This window comes from Brachyistius frenatus, unplaced genomic scaffold, assembly GCF_029030835.1.
Source record: "Brachyistius frenatus isolate BFR_SWC_R1_liver_20210118 unplaced genomic scaffold, ASM2903083v1 Contig_298, whole genome shotgun sequence".
NCBI lineage: Eukaryota > Metazoa > Chordata > Actinopteri > Embiotocidae > Brachyistius > Brachyistius frenatus.
Genome location: NW_027210897.1, coordinates 297,776 through 317,500, shown reverse-complemented (window position 1 = coordinate 317,500; position 19,725 = coordinate 297,776). Strand labels below are relative to the sequence as shown.

The 19,725-nt window shown below is 43.6% G+C and overlaps 1 protein-coding gene across 2 annotated transcripts; it reads right to left on the bottom strand.

Moving 5' to 3' along the window:
* Positions 1-1,063: 1,063 nt before the first annotated feature.
* cnot6l (CCR4-NOT transcription complex, subunit 6-like) lies at positions 1,064-19,689 on the bottom strand. Of its 2 annotated transcripts, XM_069722623.1 has the most exons (13): positions 19,588-19,687; positions 16,931-17,052; positions 16,193-16,379; positions 14,672-14,757; positions 14,493-14,582; positions 14,343-14,411; positions 12,953-13,110; positions 10,707-10,861; positions 10,448-10,599; positions 9,252-9,479; positions 7,691-7,893; positions 5,637-5,854; positions 1,064-2,204 (listed from the first exon to the last, which is right to left on the bottom strand). In XM_069722623.1, the coding sequence occupies exons 2-13, from the start codon at positions 17,040-17,042 to the stop codon at positions 2,168-2,170; spliced, it is 1,695 nt and encodes a 564-aa protein (XP_069578724.1). In that variant the 5' UTR covers positions 17,043-17,052; positions 19,588-19,687; the 3' UTR covers positions 1,064-2,167. The 2 variants fall into 2 exon arrangements, with proteins under 2 accessions (XP_069578724.1, XP_069578723.1); XM_069722622.1 differs by having other exon boundaries at positions 14,343-14,582; positions 19,588-19,689.
* Between the last annotated feature and the right edge of the window lie 36 nt (positions 19,690-19,725).

The following is a 19,725-nucleotide window of genomic DNA, read 5'->3' as shown; positions in this document are numbered from 1 at the left end:
GTTACCACGGGGCCCCCAGGAGCCCGTGAGGTCCCCGAAGAGAGAAACTAAATCACTTTTTCAGATGAAAACATCAAGTACAACAAATTTAGCTTTTCAGATGACAGCTAATATTATTAAATAATATCTACTATGTCCAAGAAAGTCTTTTTAACTTTGGTAAAGCTCCAATAATTATTTTGATCTCACTTCTGTGAAGATAATAATAACAGGTCACTGCTCTCGAAATGTCTGCTTGCTCCAGATTCCTCACATCCAGTTTATAAACAGCTGATGGCAAAAAACAGGATTTACATCAATGAACTTTGTGTTCCCCTTTGAGAAAAGTGCAGAAATAAGTGAATTGTTTGTATTTGTTGTATGAAATTGAGTTCAGATTAAAGTAGTTCTTCATCCAACAGTGCTGAAAGGTCCTGTGGAGCCATTCTTGTTTTTAGTTGTCCAGTTTTGTAGAACGTATTAAAACTTTTTATAAAAAAATAAACTAACAATGTCTTTAGTGTCTTCCACTGAATATTTTCATTTATTTCTGTTCGTTTGTTTTCCCACTCAGGTCCTGAGACACCGAAGGCAACGGCCGATTGTTCGGTGAGTGAACAGAACTTCTACAAAGGACAGATCTGTATTATCATTTTCCTTCACTGTCAGAGGAACACGTCGACACTAACGTCAGAGGAACCTCAACAGTCTCTCGTGTCGCTGCAGTTTTGCACCTTTTATTGTTATAAACATGTTATTGGCAAACGTGACGCAACACTTCGGCTTCCACAACACAAACGCTGTGTTGTCTGACGTTAGCGGCTCTTCACACGCTGGCGGACGGAGAACCGGCGTGGTGAAGAACAAGTCTGGAGTCTGGTGGCAGAAATATGACGTCACTGTTACAAACAGCAGGTGGAAATGCTTTTCTTTAAAATCCTCTTGAGAGGAATAATGTAGCACCTTCGTTGGTGACTGCTGGTGACGAAAGATCTGCACCCAGTTCTCCTTCAGTTACTCCACATTAATAAAACAAACTTTAAAACGCTTCGTTCTCTGAGCAAATTAATTCTGTTTACAGAAGTTTTCATTTCTTTTTCTCATCAGTCTTTGAATTGACACGTGCCATATTTTGCAAAGTAGTAATTTTGCAGACAAGACAGAAAAGTTGTTTTCAAGCTGAAGGGGAAAAGATCTTAAACTGTTTGGACACTGAAATTGACGACTTTCTCCTTTTTCCCTTCTTTGAAAATGGCCTCATTCGATGTGGAGAATTAAACTACGGTCAGTATTGTAAATGAGCAAAAACAGACGAGATTTTATCAAAATATTCACTGCATTTTTTTTTAACTAAGTTCGAATTGTGCTGAATTGAATTTTTACCAGCCTGATGTTTGTAGTGTTGGAACTGGATTGTACGAGGAAGAAAACCTTCATGGAGCATCCTTTAGGTTCGTGTTTACCCGTTTAGATGCAGCGATCAACATGTTCCAGTCAATTAATGACAACAAGTCCTTTGTCCAAATGCTAAATGCTTTATCAGAAAAGGCTCATTTTCCCCAGTGAACATTGCATGTGAGCATTTTATTGGCCACCAGAGACCGATGACCAAATGTAGCCACCACACTGATGTCAAATCAACCTGAATTAACAGAGGAAGACAAAAAGAAAATAATAAATTATCCACGATCAGATGTTGAACAAGAGCATTTTTACATTCAGAAATTGCATGTGATGGTTTCGATCATCTTTCTCTTGCAAAATAACTCACGATGGAAACCACAAACACGTGAGAGTGTTCACTTAAAGACGTCTGGTGGAGAGAAACTGAGGACGAGTCATTCGTGATGTCACAACACAAAACAGTAGTTGATTAGGGATGATGATGGAGGGATGATGGATGATGGATGGATGGATGGATGATTGATGGATGATGGATGGATGATTGATGGATGGATGGATGATGGATGGATGATTGATGGATGGATGATGGATGGATTATGGAGGGATGATGGATGGATGGATGATGATGGATGGATGATTGATGGATGATTGATGGATGATGGATGGATGATGGATGGATGGATGATTGATGGATGATGGAGGGATGATTGATGGATGATGGATGGATGGATGATTGATGGATGTATGATGGATGGATGATGGATGGATGGATGATGGCGTTGGGTTAATCTCTGAGCATCTTGGTCTCATGGGCAGTGCTGCTGTTGGAGAAATTGTACAAACTAGGCACATTGTTTGTAAAAAAGTATATGAGACAAAATGAAGAAGTCAGCTGCTCACAGGTAACGATAGTCGGACATTACTGAGGACATCGTACGATGAGTGAAGAGAGATGTGAAAGCTGTCTGCAAATCTGTTTTTGTAAAACTCAGAAAGGAAAACATTAAATAGAAAGAAATGAATTTGATGAAGCGTCATCTCGGAGCACGAAGAGCTCCGAGATGACGCTGAGAAATTAAAGCCATCGAGACAAACTGCTTTTCAGCCTGAAACATTTATCTTTTCTCTCAAAAACTCGGTAATACTGAATTGTACAAAGTACCAATTGAAAGACTGTCAGAGACACAAAACGGCCGCAGTTCAAAAACAACGTTGGACAGAGACGTTCGGTCTCCACGAGAGCGTCGGACAGGTGGAGGTGGAGTTCACACACCAGGCAGAAAATAAAGTACAACACAAAGTACATCTTTGATTTCAGAGAAAACATGTTGCCCCTTTATCAGAAGGACACAGTCCCGTCACAGATGTGAAAGACACCCCGTCATCGGAGACAGTTTCATTTATGTACAGCTGTTATACAAAACCAGAAAACCCTGTGAGGTTAGTTCAGGAGTGAAGTATCGGCCTCAACATGCCCGTGAGAGATCGACTCCAGCAGGAGAGTCCAGGTGTGTTCGTGAGCGTTAAATCATGTGCAACAGAAGCAGCGGTGATACGGCCGGACCGGGTCGGGCCGGGTCGGACCGGGTCGTGTTAAAGCTGAGGCTACGGGGCGCCGCGCTGGGCCGACACCACGTATCCCCAAACTATGGCTTCGTTTAAACACCCAACACAGCAAATTCTTTGAATAATTCAACTAATTCAATCTCGGTCAGTTTCGTCGCCGCTGCAGTGAGAGCAGCACGTCACCCAGATCGGACCGGACTTCACACCCCGACACCACCGTCGCACCAAATGTGTGTGAAAGGTCAGATGTCAAGCTGGCAGCTAATGTCTGATCAGATCTTTTTCATAAACATAAAATCAGTTTGTTCCTGATCGAAGTCAAATGAGGTTTTTTATTTCTGCCAGGTGAGACCAGCGGTTCCCAACTTTCCTGCCATTTAAAATGGTTTAAAACCATTTAAAACGGTTTAAAACAGTTTAAAACGGTTTAAAACGGTTTAAAACAGTTTAAAATGGTTTAAGACTATTTAAAACGGTTTAAAACTGTTGCAGCTCAGTGAAAGAGTGAAATCCTCTTCTGAGCGTTTGATTGACAGCTGTCACCGCAGTAAGAGAAAGATGGTTCCTGTTCATCTGACTGCGTGAGCTGCCGGTTTAAACAACATTAAACATGTGAGAAGGACAAATAAAAGTTTTCTACAAAACATCTTTATTTTCTCCATTTTTTCTTTTGATTATCTCATAACATGAAATAAAGGGTTTTGTATTGGTACCGAGAACTCATTGCAGGACTGTCTTGGTTCTGGTATGACCCGGTCCGACCCCGGAAGTGGAAACTTTCTGACAAACGCTGCAGCAACATGAAACTATTTGTTCCTCTAAAGTCTAAACTAAACCTCCATTTGACAAAAGGTTAGAATTCACCAGGTTACCATGTTTGGGAACGGAGCAAAAGTGCATCAGTAGTTTTATCAAAAATGCACAAAGACGTGTGACTGCCACGACGACAACATGTATGTATGTATGGACGTACATACGTTACCTGTGCTTATAGAGGGTTTTCAGAAGAGTAGCTTCCTGTTTGGTTTTGCTCGTACGACGCGACTCTGAGAGTCTGTAGTGTGAGAGGTACTGCTGGATGCATAGCATAGCCCTGAGGTACAACTTACATGAAGGGCTATCAGTCCTAATCATCTGACACAAACACACAACGTTCAGAGTCCACAGGAATCTGGCGTTAAATCGGCTCCGACGGCCCAATCTCATAGCGAGCCGTTGGAAGATACATTCAGCTTCTGGGCAGAAATCAGGAACTCGTTCTTGGTTTTTCTGGCACCAATAAATAAACAGGATCTTAATCATGTGATCAGATTCTTTGGCCAGTCAGGTGATGGGAGACGGGACGATTCTCTCTTAAGACCGGTGGTGTTCAAAAGCACAACGTTAAAAGCGTAAAGCGTGAAGTGTTTGTGACTGTCATGAAAAATAGATTTATAATCGCAGCGCTCAGAGAAATGTTGGATTTCATTCGGCCCGAACTGATGGTTTTATTTCTGCTTCACAGGGCTGCAGGAAACTCACAAGTTACACCTGTTGAACTCCAGCGAGCGCGAATCGGCCCGAGTGAACACGGAAGTAAATATCGAGCAGTTACAAAAGACCCGTATGAATGCAGCAGCTGTTAGGTGGCTTTCAGGCTGAGATTTGCTAATCTGGCAAGAACGATGTCAGCTGACAGGTTCTTTAACAATGAGATCAGGCAGCATTATCCCAAACGGTGTGGAAATATGATCCAGAAATAGACGGGAACACGGGAAGGACACGGGAAGGACACGGGAAGTACACAAAGCATCTGGAAGCCCCCCAAAATAATGCACTATCAATATCAGAACCAGTGCTGGTATGAGAACAGAGAGAGCCCAGCGGTGACATGAGATTATTCTACTCATTCCTTTTAAAACACCCAGTCTGAACTTCTTCACCATAAAAACTGCCTCCTCACGTATATGAAAATTAAAATGATTTGTCAGCTGATCAGAATTGAAAACATCTGGACGTGTTTACAAAAAGCCACTGATGTAAACAAACGTCTCACCTCCTCCTCTAACAGTCAGAACTTGGATTCAGTTGTTTTGTAGTGTCACTCCTTTAATTAAAACACCCGGCGGTTCATTTTTGGGATTGAAAGCAGGTTCGGGTTCTGCGGACTGTGACTTTAACACAACGTGCGTGTTGCGGTGCAGCATTAATATCACGGCGGGTCTGAACTCTAAAACGATGATGTCACAGCCAAAAGAAACGTGGGCTCGATCTGCGAGGCGGGTTCATCCGAGAACATCGAACAGTGTCGGTTTGTTTGTCGGAGGAGCGGCCGTGATCACGTCGAAGGCAAACAAACCAGTCAGACCGGGAGGTGACCACGTCGTCCCCAGCCTACATTTGGTATCAAGCCTTTTTCAACAGGAGAAAAAAAAAGAAATATACAACGTGCAAAAACACAAACAGGAGCAACAAACGGGGCGAATACTTCACTCCTTGTGGGGAGGTGTGTCGGAGGGTTAGAGGGGTCTGAGCTTTAACATGATCGGTAAACTGTACAGCGTCCTGTATAAAGCTGGAGGAGGAGGAGGGGTGGGGGTAGGAGGGGTGTGGGGGGACAGTGTTTAAAAGGTGGGGAGGCGGGGTCAGAGGGGGAGGCGGGGCTCTCTCTCTCTCTCTCTCTCTCTCTCTCTCTCAGGCTGCACTACCTGTGGACCGGCAGGTGCAGCCCGTTGAGGGGGTTGAGCGGGTGAGGCGGGGGGGGCTGCAGCTCCAGCTGGGCCAGCAGGGAGAAGTGGTCCGAGGGGATGTGCGGGTGGGGGCAGCCGGTGATGTTGTTGTCCACCAGCCACTGGCTGTCCAGCGGGCCCATCAGGCCCAGGACGCTCATGTGGGTCTTGGAGAAGAAGATGTAGTCGATCACACCCTGCAGACACGGAGACAGAACGGGACGCCGGCTTTAATATGTTCAGGGTTGGGATGGAGGCCTGTCCATCATCATCGTCATCATCATCATCATCGTCATCGAGCTTTGTCATCAGATCAGGTTTTCCTTTTTTTCCATTTGACATAAAAATACAAACTTTTCAACGGCGACTGCAAAGTTTGACATGTTGGTCTCACACTGATGATGTCATAAGACGGATGCTACTTTAAATGATTATCTTATCTTAGCATAAAGACTCAAAACTTGAGGTACCAGGTGGCTTAGCACTGCCTGAAAGTATAAAAATACACCAGTTCCTGAAATATTCTGGAACATAATCAACAACAAAACAGTGATTTGACATTTTGGCACTTTTTTTTTTTAAACAGCATCTTTGTACAAATTAAACAGAGAGGATATAAAAGATGTTTATTAGAGAGCAGCGTCTCCTTGGTGCGAACCTGAGCGAGCTGGCAGCAGCTTCATGTTTAGTGTCCACACTTCAGTTATCGAGTTTCTCTTCTGACGGGACGGAACAAAGGTTTTCCTTTTTGATAAAACCGTCCGTCGCACAACTTTGTTTGAACACATCCAGAATGTAAGAAGACCGAGCTGGACAGGAGCAGTCAATCCTCACCGTCCTACTCGTCCTCCCCTCGCCACCATCCCACTCTTGTCCTCCCCTCGCCACTGTCCCACTCCCGTCCTCCCCTCGCCACTGTTCCACTCTCGTCCTCCCCTCGCCACCGTCCCACTCTCGTCCTCCCCTCGCCACCGTCCCACTCTCGTCCTCCCCTCGCCACCGTCCCACTCTCGTCCTCCCCTCGCTACTGATGAAGAAGCTTTCTGGGACCTTCCAGTGGAGCTTTTCTGAGCATTTCAACTAGTTGGAGACCAAGAACACGCTGCATGGATTATATATGTCATCTGACCGGGGAACGCAACGCACAAGCGTCTCCCAGGAGGAGCTGGGAGATGTTGCAAGGGAGAGGAACGTCCTCCTGCCACCGAGAACCAACCTCGGATAAGAAGAAGTGCTCGACCGTGCAGGACTCCATATGTGAGGACAAGAACCTCAAACTGGATCCTGAACTTGTTGTGAAGCCAAAGTAAAGAAGATAAAGATGTGTGTAACGGGCCCACGGAGTCACCTGGTGGACGTATGAACACTAATCAGCCTGATTCATTTCATCATTAACTATCGAAGCAGTTCATGTTTTTGTGCAGAAGTGTGCACAGCTCCAGTAATTTATAGGAGTGAACAAAACTCTGTATCATGATATTGGAAATTCACAATCATAAATAAAATACACCTCATGGGTCTCTACAGTCTGAGGATGAACTTCTGAACACATTGAGAACAATGATTAAACTTATTATTATTGGGGATTTTAAAGCTGACTCATCACTCATCTTTATTTGCAACACGCTTGTTTTCTATTCATGGTACAGTGAATTTGTTTGTTTACAAAAGCAGTGAACCTTTAAACTTCACTTCAAGCCCATAAATCCTCTTTAAAAACATGTTTGTGATGATTAAAAAAAAATCACCTTCTTTTCATGATTACTAGTTGGGCTGTTTTAGAAATTTGTATGTATTTTTTGAATTGTTTGAGGCATTCACTGATTTCCATTCACTCCTCTGCAATGTAAAAATCTATTAGCACACTTTTGAAACTTGCTCAAGTCGGGGAATTCCATAATTTATTTGTAGGTTGCCTGCCTTGCAGAAATAAATGTAAAACACTGGCAGCTTGTAACTGAAATAAAAATACATTCAAAAATCTAAACCGTATAAAAATACATTCAAAAATCCTTCCAGCAGGAGGTTTGTACCTTGAAGTCGTACGTGTAGTTGGTGTAAGGCATCAGGTTGCTGTCGTATGCGCTCTTCAGCTGGAAGCTGTGTGTGATGCTCCCGTCCGAGTTGCCGTTCTTGCCGTTGCAGCTGAAGTTGGTCAGACATTCGTTGTAGCGCAGCTCCTTGAAGTCCTTGTGGTTCTCGGCCACTCCTCCGTTGCTCAGGTATTCCACCACACCTGGAACAAAACCTCACTGTGAAGTCGGGCCGTGACAACAGTTGGTGCACAGACAAGATTTGCACTCTTGACTTTTTGTTCCAGAAGCAGATTTCTGAGCAGTAATGTGTTACAGGATGGACTGAACCAGAAATATTTCATAATGAACTGAACGGTTTGAGATGAAAACACCTACTGTTGCATATTTACTATAAAGGTGCACCACGTTAATGAAGAACCTCTGGAAAACCCAAATAAGCCCCAAAGATCCGATGTGTGTGTTTTCTTGGTGATCGAGGCACTGATATAGTTTCCGACTGCGCCATCTACTGGCTGAAAGAAGAGCCGGAGTCCATGAGTGTACAGAGGAGACCGAAGAGTAGATACGTTTCATTATATTGGATACCAATTTATCCAAGAGTGACACCCTGAGACCTTGAACAAACTGGCTGCGTGGCGTCATTTCATTTCACCGTCCATTTTAATGAATGACAGCAGACATACTGCCTCGCGTCATTTATAAAATAGACCCGACGCCTATTTTTCACGTGCGGTTCCCTGCTAAAATATCCAGGGAAACAATCTGTGATCACATTTCTACTGTTTAATCACAGCAGAAACAGTGTGAGCTCTAAATATATCATGTAGACTCTCCACCAGGTTTCTCCTCCCTCCTCGCTCCGTATCGCTCCTCTGTGTCAGTGTCTGTGTGTGTGATGGTGTGTGTGTGTCTGTGTGTTGATTTTTTTTATTTTTTTTATTTTATACACTTTATTAATCCCCGAGGGGAAATGTCTTCGCTACAGCAAGGGGGCTCTCAGGGGGGAGCTGCTGCAGCAGGCTGCCACTAGCGCGACGCCAGGTAACCTGACCTGAGGTGCATGTTTTTGGATGATGGGAGGAAGCCGGAGAACCCGGAGAGAACCCACGCAAGCACAGGGAGAACATGCAAACTCCACACAGAAAGGCCCAGGACCGGATTTGAACCCGGAACCTTTTTGCTGTGAGGTGACAGTGCTAACCACTGCACCACCGTGCCACCCTTGTGTGTGTGTGTGTGTGTGTGTGTGTGTGTGTGTGTGTGTGTGTGTGTGTGTGTGTGTGTGTGTGTGTGGGTGTGTGTGTGTGTGTGTGTGTGTGCGTGTGTGTGTGTGAGATGGTGTTATGGTGTGTGTGTGTGTGTGTGTGTGTGTGTGTGTGTGTGATGGTGTGTGTCCACGTGCAAGCAAACCGCAGCTGAGCCGTGTGTCTGAGGTACCGCCACGCTGCCAGCGTGTCCCGGGCCGACAACAACATACAAATTGAACCGCAGCAGCTCTTGAGGAGGTCCAAGAGACTGAACTGATATCAGAGGTTCCTGACGAGCGAGACCGTCCTACCGGAGTCAGGCAGCGAGTTGAGGTCAGCACACAGGACGATGGGGATGGAGGACGGGTCAGACGTCGGCGAGCCCGTCGCCACGGAGCCCGACGCTCTCTCAGCGATGCTCTTCAGCTCCGACAGGAACATCATGGTCTGGATCAGCTTGACGTCCGAGTACTCGGGGTCCCAGTGCATGTGGGCGTTGGCCACCAGGATCAGCTGCCTCTCCTGAGGCGGCTTCATGCCTGAAAACAGAGGAGACCTGGATTATTACACGGAGGTGCAGCCGATGAAGAAGAGAAACAAAAGGGAACTGAATGAAATCAATGATAAAAAAAAACACTCATGAAAGAGAAGGAACTCAAAAAGGCATTTGTGATACAAGAAAACCGGATGTGACTGAAAAACCCCAAAGAAATCCTCATCAGGGTTTTATTTTGGTTTCTTTGGTTACAGAAAACCACGGAGCTGTGATGCAACTTCAGAAACTCAAAAGTGCCGAGACAAATAATAATTAGGATGAAGGAACCAGAAATAAATCGACTACAAATGGAGAAGTTTTACGGTACGTGTGCATTACGCAAGAGGACTTCCCTGATGGTCACTCATTCATCGCTTAATGATGTCATTTAATAATGATTACCTCATATTTTTTAACTTTTATTTATTTTACATATGAAACAGGATGAGGACATCATCTGCAGACTTATTCACAGATGACCTCTTTCATCTCATTACACATCATTGAAAAACATTTATTGAACTTTGGTGACTTCTAATTAAAATCACTAGTGACACCTTGTGGTAAACAAACCTTACTGCAGATGAACCTTTCCTGTCTGACTGCAGTGTTATTGAGTTATTAATAGCGGACAGTAGTACTAATGCTGTGCTGCATAACTGCTCAACTTAAAGTTACAAAGGTGTTGCAGTCAATTCACATAAATATTATAATTATATAATTGTGCTGAAAGTACGAGTTGATTAATTGTTCAACAAAAGATTAAAGATTGAAGTGATTAATCAGCTGAGGACGTCACCTTCAGCTCTGTGAACTTGGTGACGGACCATTTTCACTCGTTTACAATACGTTATATAATAAACAATGAGTTGATATTAATCACGGACAGATTAATCATAACATAATAAATCACTGATTTACTGCCCCGGAGTCGGAGCACACTGCTGCACTGTGGGAGACGTCTGTTCTTACCACCAGAGAACATGTCCTTGTTGACCTCCAGCAGAACGGCCACCCCGATGTTGTCTTTGGTCATCACCCTGTTGAGCATGACCTCTGACCCCTCCGAGTTGGCCATGGCCACCTGATTGAACTCCACCGTGTGTTTCTGAACCAAAGTAAACCTGCAGAAACATCAGCAAAACAAAGCAGCATAAATATCCAGGAGGACTCGCAGGCGAAGCATCCGTAGAGTATGAAAAGTACGAAAAGTAAAAGCTGTCAAACGGACTTCTCGGTCTTAAAGAACACCGCGCAGCCGTCCACGTGTTTCCTCTCCTGTTCAGAAACCAGTTTGGCACGAGACTTTGGACAGAAGTAGCCGTCGTATCCGCGCTCCTTCAGTGTTTCCAGAAACATGGCGTAGTACTGCTGGGTCTCCACCTCCTGCACACACAGGGAGAAGAAAGGTCACCTCAGAGGGTCGGAGGACACATGTGAAGGTCTGAAACGTGATCATCAGTCAGATATAACAATAATAATAACTGTTTCAAAGCCCCAGAGATCCTGATTAAGACGAGTTGTCTGAGGAGCTCCGTCCTGAAGATGATTTTCCATGAAAACCAAAACCCTCTGTTGGAAAAGACCAGACCAACAAACAGCACCGCATGAAAAATCCCCAACTCTCCTTTTTAAAGACATCTAAGTCCATGTTTGTCTCCATCTAATATTAAGAAAGAAGAGAAGCTCATCTTTAGAAATGGATTCTAACTCATTCCTGACACTCCTTTGTTAGTTTCTTAATTTTTCTGAACTTCAGTCAGTGGAGAACAAACAGGACACGGGAGTGTAAATGGTGAAATAAGAGTTGATCAGTGAAGTCCGAGGACGTGTTTCAGCTGAGAGACTCTGTGGTGTAGAGAGCAGAACAGAACAGCGGGATTCTCAGGATTGATGGGAGCAGTTTAAGACACCGTGCAGCTCTGCACACGGTCCAATGATTAAAGCACTGGAGAGACTCAGTGGTTCAATACATCAGCCTCCTACTCTGCAGGGACCGTCTTCCTTCTGAGAGACTCCCCTTGTTTGGTCTTCAGAAGTCAGGGGAATGGCAGATGGTCACAAGTTAGCAAACGCAAAAACGATGGAAGAAATAATGTCACAGCCAATCAGAAGCCGGCACATTTTAGTAGTGCACACTAAATTCATATTTTATTTCAGATCCTGATAGAAAATGGAGATTTTTCTCCCTTAAAGAGGAGTTTTTTTCCCCCTCCTAGCTTATGTGGGAATTGTTGAATTGTTGGGTTTCTTTGTATAATATTGTAAAGTCTTGCTGTAAGGACTTTAATGTGTTAAGTGCCATGAAATAACCTGTGTTGTGATTTGGCGCTATATAAATAAAGTTGAATTGAATTGAATTGAAAATAAGCAGCATCCATCAGTGATGTCATCATCCATCAGTGATGTCATCGTTGGTTTGTGAACGTTATGAATCCTCCAGTTCAGATTCTGTCCGTCACCATCTTTACTAGTTCGGAGCAGTTCGGAGCAGGAAGTGACCATATTTGGACGAGCTGGGGGAGGAGCCAGCGGTGGATCTGACCGATCTGATCGGAAACCTGACGATACTACGTCCCGCCCACCGATAGCTGTAACCTGACTGCACCAAAGGCCTGTCAATCAAACAGACACGCCCCCAAAAACAGGTCTTCTTGAATCTTCTTTTCTAATGAATGAGGGATTATTTTCAGATGGACCTCCAGAAAACTAATAAGAAGGAGTGACTTTAGCTAACAACACCGAGAAACTGATGGACACATTTTATTCACTTTGGATTTGATGAGAGAAGTTGAATGGGAGTCTATGGAGCCAGAGGCTTTTTGGAGCCGACCTCTAGTGGCACTCGTTGGTATTGCAGCTGAAGACACTTTTCTTTTCCATTTTTCAGACCTGGAAGCTACGAACACTTCTGCGATAGAAACTGAGCCGCCTTTCTCTTCCTCTAAAACATAAAGTATAGATTCTGTGTGGTCCAACAGCAATGTTTTTTACACTAGTAATTTCTATTATCTTCTAGTTATTTCAGTGCACTAACATGTGAGTGTCTGTAGACAGCTCTGACAACATCACACTTCACATCAGGATGATAACATGCTCACAGTGACGACATTAACAGGCTGCACATTTACTGGTGTTGGTGGGCGGAGCCGCATGTGACCAATGAGCAAAGAGAGAGAGATTGTAACTTTGGTTATTTTCTGTAGCTACAATTTACATATGTTCCCTGAACGACTCACATGCAGACTATTAGTAGATGAAAATTACTCCTATTGTTATTTCTTTATTCATATTTATTCCATCGACAAGTCAGATGTTTTTTCATCCCAGACTTTCTCTTCTTCAGGCAAAGAGGGAATGCAACAAATATAAATAAAAACTACAATCAGAAATATTTAATTGTGAGTTGTGAAAAATGTAGTTAGACTTTTTTTACTGTCTGATTTTGTGTCAGCTGTCAGGAAGCGTGAGCGTCACCTGCAGGCTGATGACGTCAGCATCACAGTTGGTGATTTCCTCCATGATGCCCTTCTTGCGGTACTCCCAGTTCAGCGCCCAGGACGGACAGTAGCCGTACAGCTGCCGCGTGGCGTACTTGTCACACAGCACGTTGTAGCACATGACCGTGAACACCGCTGCAGAGGAGGGGAGGGGTTTCCAACACCGTGAGAATGGAAACACTTAGAAGACTAGATATTAAAGTTAGCATTATGTAGACCTCAATCAACATATTATTTTGATAATAAAATAATAGTTTCAGTAGATTTCTAAGCAAATACACCAAACATGTGACCGGTTTCAGCCTCTGAGATGTGATTTGGTCCTCTTAGTGTCATAAGTAAACCCAACATCTCTTATTCAGACCAACAGGACATCTGAAAACACTTGTGGGACATCATAACAGGCAGATTCTTACTTTTACACCGACGTTCTCTTCTTCTCATTAACTGATTTCATTTTAAATCTTTTTTTTTTTTTTACCACTGATAGAGAAGGACAAAACCTAACTTTAAAAAAACAAAATAAAAGCTGCTTCAACGTGCTTCATGAATTTAAAACTCAGGTTGTGAAGGAGTACAACAACCAAATGAAAGTGGACCCCCTCTAACCTCAGCGCTCCTAAAACACACGATATTCACTGTTTCTGTCTCTTCCTCACGTTAGTTTTCAGGCTCCAGCGTTCAGGCTGCGATTCGCTGGACGACTTCCATCTCGGCAAGTGGCAGGAAAACACTACTGATCCAGAAATCCAGTAAGGTGATGTCAGCGAACTAAACAAAGCATCGGCATGTTTACCAATCTGTTGGGTTGTGATTCAGATCGAACAAAAAAGATCTAACGATACTGCAGGCGGCTTTAACTTCAGGAGGGTGGATGTAAACTCCTGACAACATAGCGGGGACAACTCATGATCCCTTGTGACTGGAGGAATTAGTCTCGGAGCTGGATCTGAATGGAAGTAAAGATGGTGTAATTTACAGAAACAATTTGTTTCCATGTCCTAACCTAACTTCATCCTACATTTAATCTGGAATTGATAATTATTCTATCTTTAATTCTGATACAATCTCAGAAAGTGGGGAGTGACTGGCCTGATTTATGATTTCAGCTTTTTAGAAGAGGTTCATATTTGAAAAGTTGAGCAGCTGCTGACAAGAGACTAAAATAAAAACAGTAAAGTTGAGAGCTGGAAACCTCTGTGGAGTTCCTAAGAGCTGAGGAACAACCAGCTGCTGGTTCGTCCCTACCAACGACACCTTTCATACACAAGTCATCATGTGATGTCATGTGAATTATTAAAACTGCTTTAAGAATGAAAAAAGACGAACACAAGGAGACAACGGGAGGTTTGAGGTGGTGAACATACCTGTGGGGCTCATTTGGTCTCGCTCTTTCAGAGTGATCCAAGGTCTTTGGGGGAGCTGCTCCGGGTGCACTGAAACAGGGCAGGGATGAGACAACGGCACACCTGCTGTCCCTTTAATTTGCATGAGCTCCGGTAAAGAGAAGAATTTACCTGCGAGATTGTCGAGCATGTAGTTTAAAAGCTTCCTGGTTCCGTCGGGCTCCTGGTACAGATTGAGGATGTCTTGGGACAAAGGATTTCCTGCAAAACAAGCAGTGTCAGATATTATTTGGGATATGTAGTTGAGTTATTGATGCTAAACAATGTTAATAACAGGAGGAGAGACTGACCTTTTAGCCCCAGGGTTTGTAACTGGAAAAGTCTCCCAAGTTCATAGGGCAGAACTCGTAAAAGATTGTTGTTTAAAAGCAATTCCCTGCAGGAAGCAGAGGAAAACACGTCACACACATCCTCCAACAGAGAACTTGTCGAGGATGTGTTTCTAATGGTGTCAACACATCTTCCACCACATTGTGTGGTGTTGTCAGGTGAGTTTGGTCCTGCAGTCTCAACGTGTCATCTCTGTTTTTGTTCTTGAATGATGTTCTGAACTCGGCAGGATAAACTGGTCTCACCCACGCGGTTCATAATCCTCAAGTGTTTCAAGTCATTTATCATCTGGTTTTTGATCACTTTTATGCTTTGGGATTGTTTGTCATGTAATCCTTTGAATGAATCTGAGGAATGATTCACTTTTAAAGATGAAATACACCCTCTGAAGTGAAGTGAAGTCATTAGTAAAATTCAGTTCTTTGTGTAAACTTCGAGCAGGCGGGATCATGTCAGTGAATAAGTTGATGACAATCAGAGTTTGTTTGCTTCAGGTTTCTTCTAAAAGTCTCAATTTACAGTTTAAATTAAACATCTTATTATAACCAGCAGCAATAATACAATTTTTTATTTAAAAAAAAAAAAAACTGCACATGCTGTTGATAAGATTTGATTTAAAGGATCATTCATGTGAGGAAGATTTGACAGATATTGAATTATTTTTGGTAAATAAAATGACAGGAAAGGTTCAACCAATCAGCAACCAGCAGAGACGTCACCTGTTGGTTTGTGAACGTTATGAATCCTCCAGTTCAGATTCTGTCCGTCACCATCTTTACTAGTTCGGAGCGGTTCGGAGCAGGAAGTGACCATATTTGGACGAGCTGGGGGAGGAGCCAGCGGTGGATCTGACCGATCTGATCGGAAACCTGACGATACTACGTCCCGCCCACCGATAGCTGTAAACTGACTGCACCACAGGCCTGTCAATCAAACAGACACGCCCCCAAAAACAGGTCTTCTTGAATCTTCTTTTCTAATGAATGAGGGATTATTTTCAGATGGACCTCCAGAAAACTAAGAAGAAGGAGTGACTTTAGCTAACAACACCGAGATAACTGATGGACACATTTTATTCACTTTGGATTTGATGAGAGAAGTTGAATGGGAGTCTATGGAGCCGGAGGCTTTTTGGAGCCGACCTCTAGTGGCACTCGCTGGTATTGCGGCTGAAGGTCTTTGGGTTCTACTGTTTTTTTTTACTTTACAACAACATAAATTCCAATTGCAAAGGAAAATGATCAAATCTATACTGTCCTTTTTTTTTTACATCTTTCAGGCCCATTGCAGAATATTCAATGCATCTCTCATTTTATTGCCATAATGAACTATCCTATTGAGAGTATCTGGGATAAACTCTCTCTTCTGCTGCCGTGATGCAGCTCGGCATTCTGGGAAATTCTGTCGGCCATGTTTTCACCACACTGTGCGCTGATTTAAACCCTGACAAGTATCTCCGGCCCCCCGGTGTTTCCCCTCACCTGAGAGAGACCATGATGCCCAGTTCGGCGGGCAGACTGCGGAGCTTATTGGATGACAGGTTCAGGTAGACCAGGTGGGGCAGCTTGGCGATGTCCGGCGGGATGCGGGTCAGGTTGTTGTCGTTGATGTGCAGCGCCGTCAGGTGGGTGAGAGTCCACAAGGAGCTGCTCAGACTTCTCACCCGCCCTGTGAACAACAGACGCAGCAGACCGCCTTCAGAAGGAAATCACTCCAATCTTATTTTATTTTAATAACTCAGCAAAACACATTGTTGCTCTTCCAATCAAGTGTGATTGTCAGCATTCAGGATGTCTATTAACAAAATTATATCCATGGAGATATTTTTGGTTTGGTGGCAAATATGTTTCCCACAAATCTTTCTAGTTTTTATACCAAAACAAGGACTAATTTCAGTTTTGGCATCAGAATATCATTTTTACCCAGAAAAGCAGATGAGCCAGTATTCAGGCCTTCATGTGTCACATAATTCACACACATTTGACTATTTTGACTCTGACCTGGATTTAATAATTTTTATTAATTTGAATATTTTCATCCAGCCTGCTGTAAGTTCAGTTTGTTCATCCAACTTTTCTGAATGCGCTAACATTACAAAAAAACGTCTAGTTGTGGTTTTTAGCGCCGTGATCGAGGACTCTGCAACCCTAACGCATGAGCTCAGAGCCTCGACGGATGTTTTTATGGACGCAGACCCGGAGAGAGTTGGTTCCACTGACCAGATATCTCGAGCTCAGCCCAGTAAGACTTCTTCCCAACCGCCGCGTCCTCGGCCGACATGATGGTGTAACATCTGCGGGGATCTGGAGGATCATATTTTTCCTTTGGCATACCTGTTAATCTGGAAAACGAAGAACACAGGGGTTTGAGTTTGAGTTCAGTAATAAAGAAATACTCTTTAACTATCTGCAATAAAAAAAATAGCAGCATAACCTTACGGACAAATAATAATAATAATAATAATAATAATGATTTTTGAAAGATTTAAGGAAAAATGGTAACAGAGATTAAAAAGTAAAAAATATTATTTTAAAAAAAATTGCTGGTTCTGTATTAATAATATTTTGTCATTAATATTGTCAAAGTGGCAGCCATGCTTTCAAAATACAGATGAATGAAAATGAAAAATAATCTATATAATAATAGAGATTAATGAATTACTCCAATCAATGGAAAAGTAGTTTCTGATTAATTGTCTGTTTCTCTATTACTTGAACAATCAACTAACTAACTTATTCCATTTTGAAATAGATAAACAAAAAGGTTTGTGTCCTTATTAGATGTTTTAAAATACACAATGTGCTTTTGTTGAGCTCAAAACACATACAGACATGAAATCCAACTGAAAAGTGGTCAGCTTTTCAGAAACAGAATCAGATGCACGTTTCCTCTCCGACAGGTCGTAGAAACATCAACCGGCGACCAGCCGAGTCCATTTTAATTCTCCAAGCAACAGTGACTGACAAGATTCCCACATTTGCAGGCCACCCGCTAAATATTTTCCCATCCTTTTAGATATTTCAAAACCAAAACCAAAACAAAGTCAACCTTTTTAAGTGACTTTCGAGTCATTGGCCTCAGACAGCATCCAGCTGCATGCCGGTGGAGGTGATTTCCCACGCTGAGTGTGACACAAAGTCTTCAACAAGACAGAACCAAACCAAAGAACCACAGAGGAAGCAGCTGGAGGGCGACTGGCAACCATGAAGGGAGATGAAACACTGAGGTGGTTCAGATTGACAACGTTCAGCAGGGAAATAGTTTCATCTTCTAGGCAGGAGAAATCTTTTTTAAAATTTTTATGGAGGGCAAGAAAATAAACATTTGATCTGAAGCCAGAGCCGCTGATTGCACGCAAAGACGTCTCTCTCTATTTGACCAAACAAGTGGATTATTTAGAGCAGGAAGCACATCTCTAATCCAACAGTTGCTCACCTACCAGTCGCAAACTAGAGCGCCAATTAGAGGACACATTACACATTACAACACATTTGCTGCCAACACATTACAGGACTTGACCTCAGCCCCCAGAACAGAAAAGTTCACATTTTCTTTCATACTATTCCTTTAAGAAAGCATCTCCGGTTCAAAACTGCAGGGACCATAAAAAGTCCATAAAGTCCTCACCAATGTTGTTCATCACGTGTTAGGACATAATTCACAGTCTTTGATTATCTTAAGATTTTGCAAATGTTGGTCAAATATTGACTTTAGCTTTGACTCAACATGTCTTTGTAAAAGAGCACATTTATGCTTCTTCTCAGGCATTTCCAACATTTATGACACTATAACTAACAAACTTGGCATTGTATTGTATTAATGTCGTTGTATGAGACCAGATGCCACCTCAGTGTTTGATTGAAATGGCTTTAAAATGATATTTTCCTGCTCGTAGGTCATAGAGGAGTTCCTCTACACCTGCTGTTAGCAGCCATGCAGTCAGTCCTCTCTTTAAGAAGCAGGTCTGTGCAGCTTGCAGCAGGTTATTTAAACTCCACTGCTGTCAGCAGAAATCCGCATGACCCTGTGTGCTGCATGTGACCAACGCCGGCTCCAATAATGCTCATAACTGTCTGAACACCGTGCATATTAACACAAGAAGTGTGTGAGAAGGAGAAGAAGTAGGTGCCTGATATTGTGCACCGGCCGCCGCCATGAGATTGGCTGAGAGGAGCAAGTTTGGAGAAGACTTACATAACCTGTTTACACACTGCCGGGTCACAAGTAAGCGGCTGCAGGCAGATATATGGCCTGCTGGCATCGATTCATATCACAACCATATGGAGACAGGCACGAAACCGCAGCGGCGACTCTGATCACGTCTGAGGTCATTTTAATATTTCAGACTTCACAGCTCACCGAAAATATTGTGTCAAATCCTCATTGTGTTTCTTTCAGAGCTTTCATTTTAAAAGGTGGGAGTGTTTTTTAATTAAAAAAATAAAAAGGTAGCGATGGCAGCAACAGCTGAGACACGAGTGTCCAAACATAGCTGTGATGTCAAAAGTGACAAGCGCGTAAGGTGAGCGGACGGGCCTGTTCGGGGAGGTTCGGCCCGCTCACCAGCTGTCACACCTGACAACGAGGTGAGCGGCCCGCCTGGAGACGTGCATGGAGACATGTCCCCGTGGTAAACACATGACGGAGACCAGCCAAGTCCAAGTACGAGCAGGTCAACAGTGCAGCGCTCTCGAAGCACGGCGCTGGATTTGTTTGGCTAGCGGCAGCGGGGCGCACGCCGCCCGGTCTCACCGCGGCGGACTGACGGGGAGACGAGTGGACGCGACCGGAGACGGACCGAGCCGTTACATTTAACGCGAAAACAACCCGGTCAGTGTGGCCGTGGCATTCACAACAAAGTCCGACTTGACGTTACCTTCATTCGTGGGCGGTACAAGACAATTTATAGAAGAAATTGGTGGAGACATACAGACGCGGCTGTTGAACCCGTTCAGACCCTGAACGTCTCGGAAACAGAAGGAAGAACAACAAACGCGGCTTCCGCTCGTGCGCG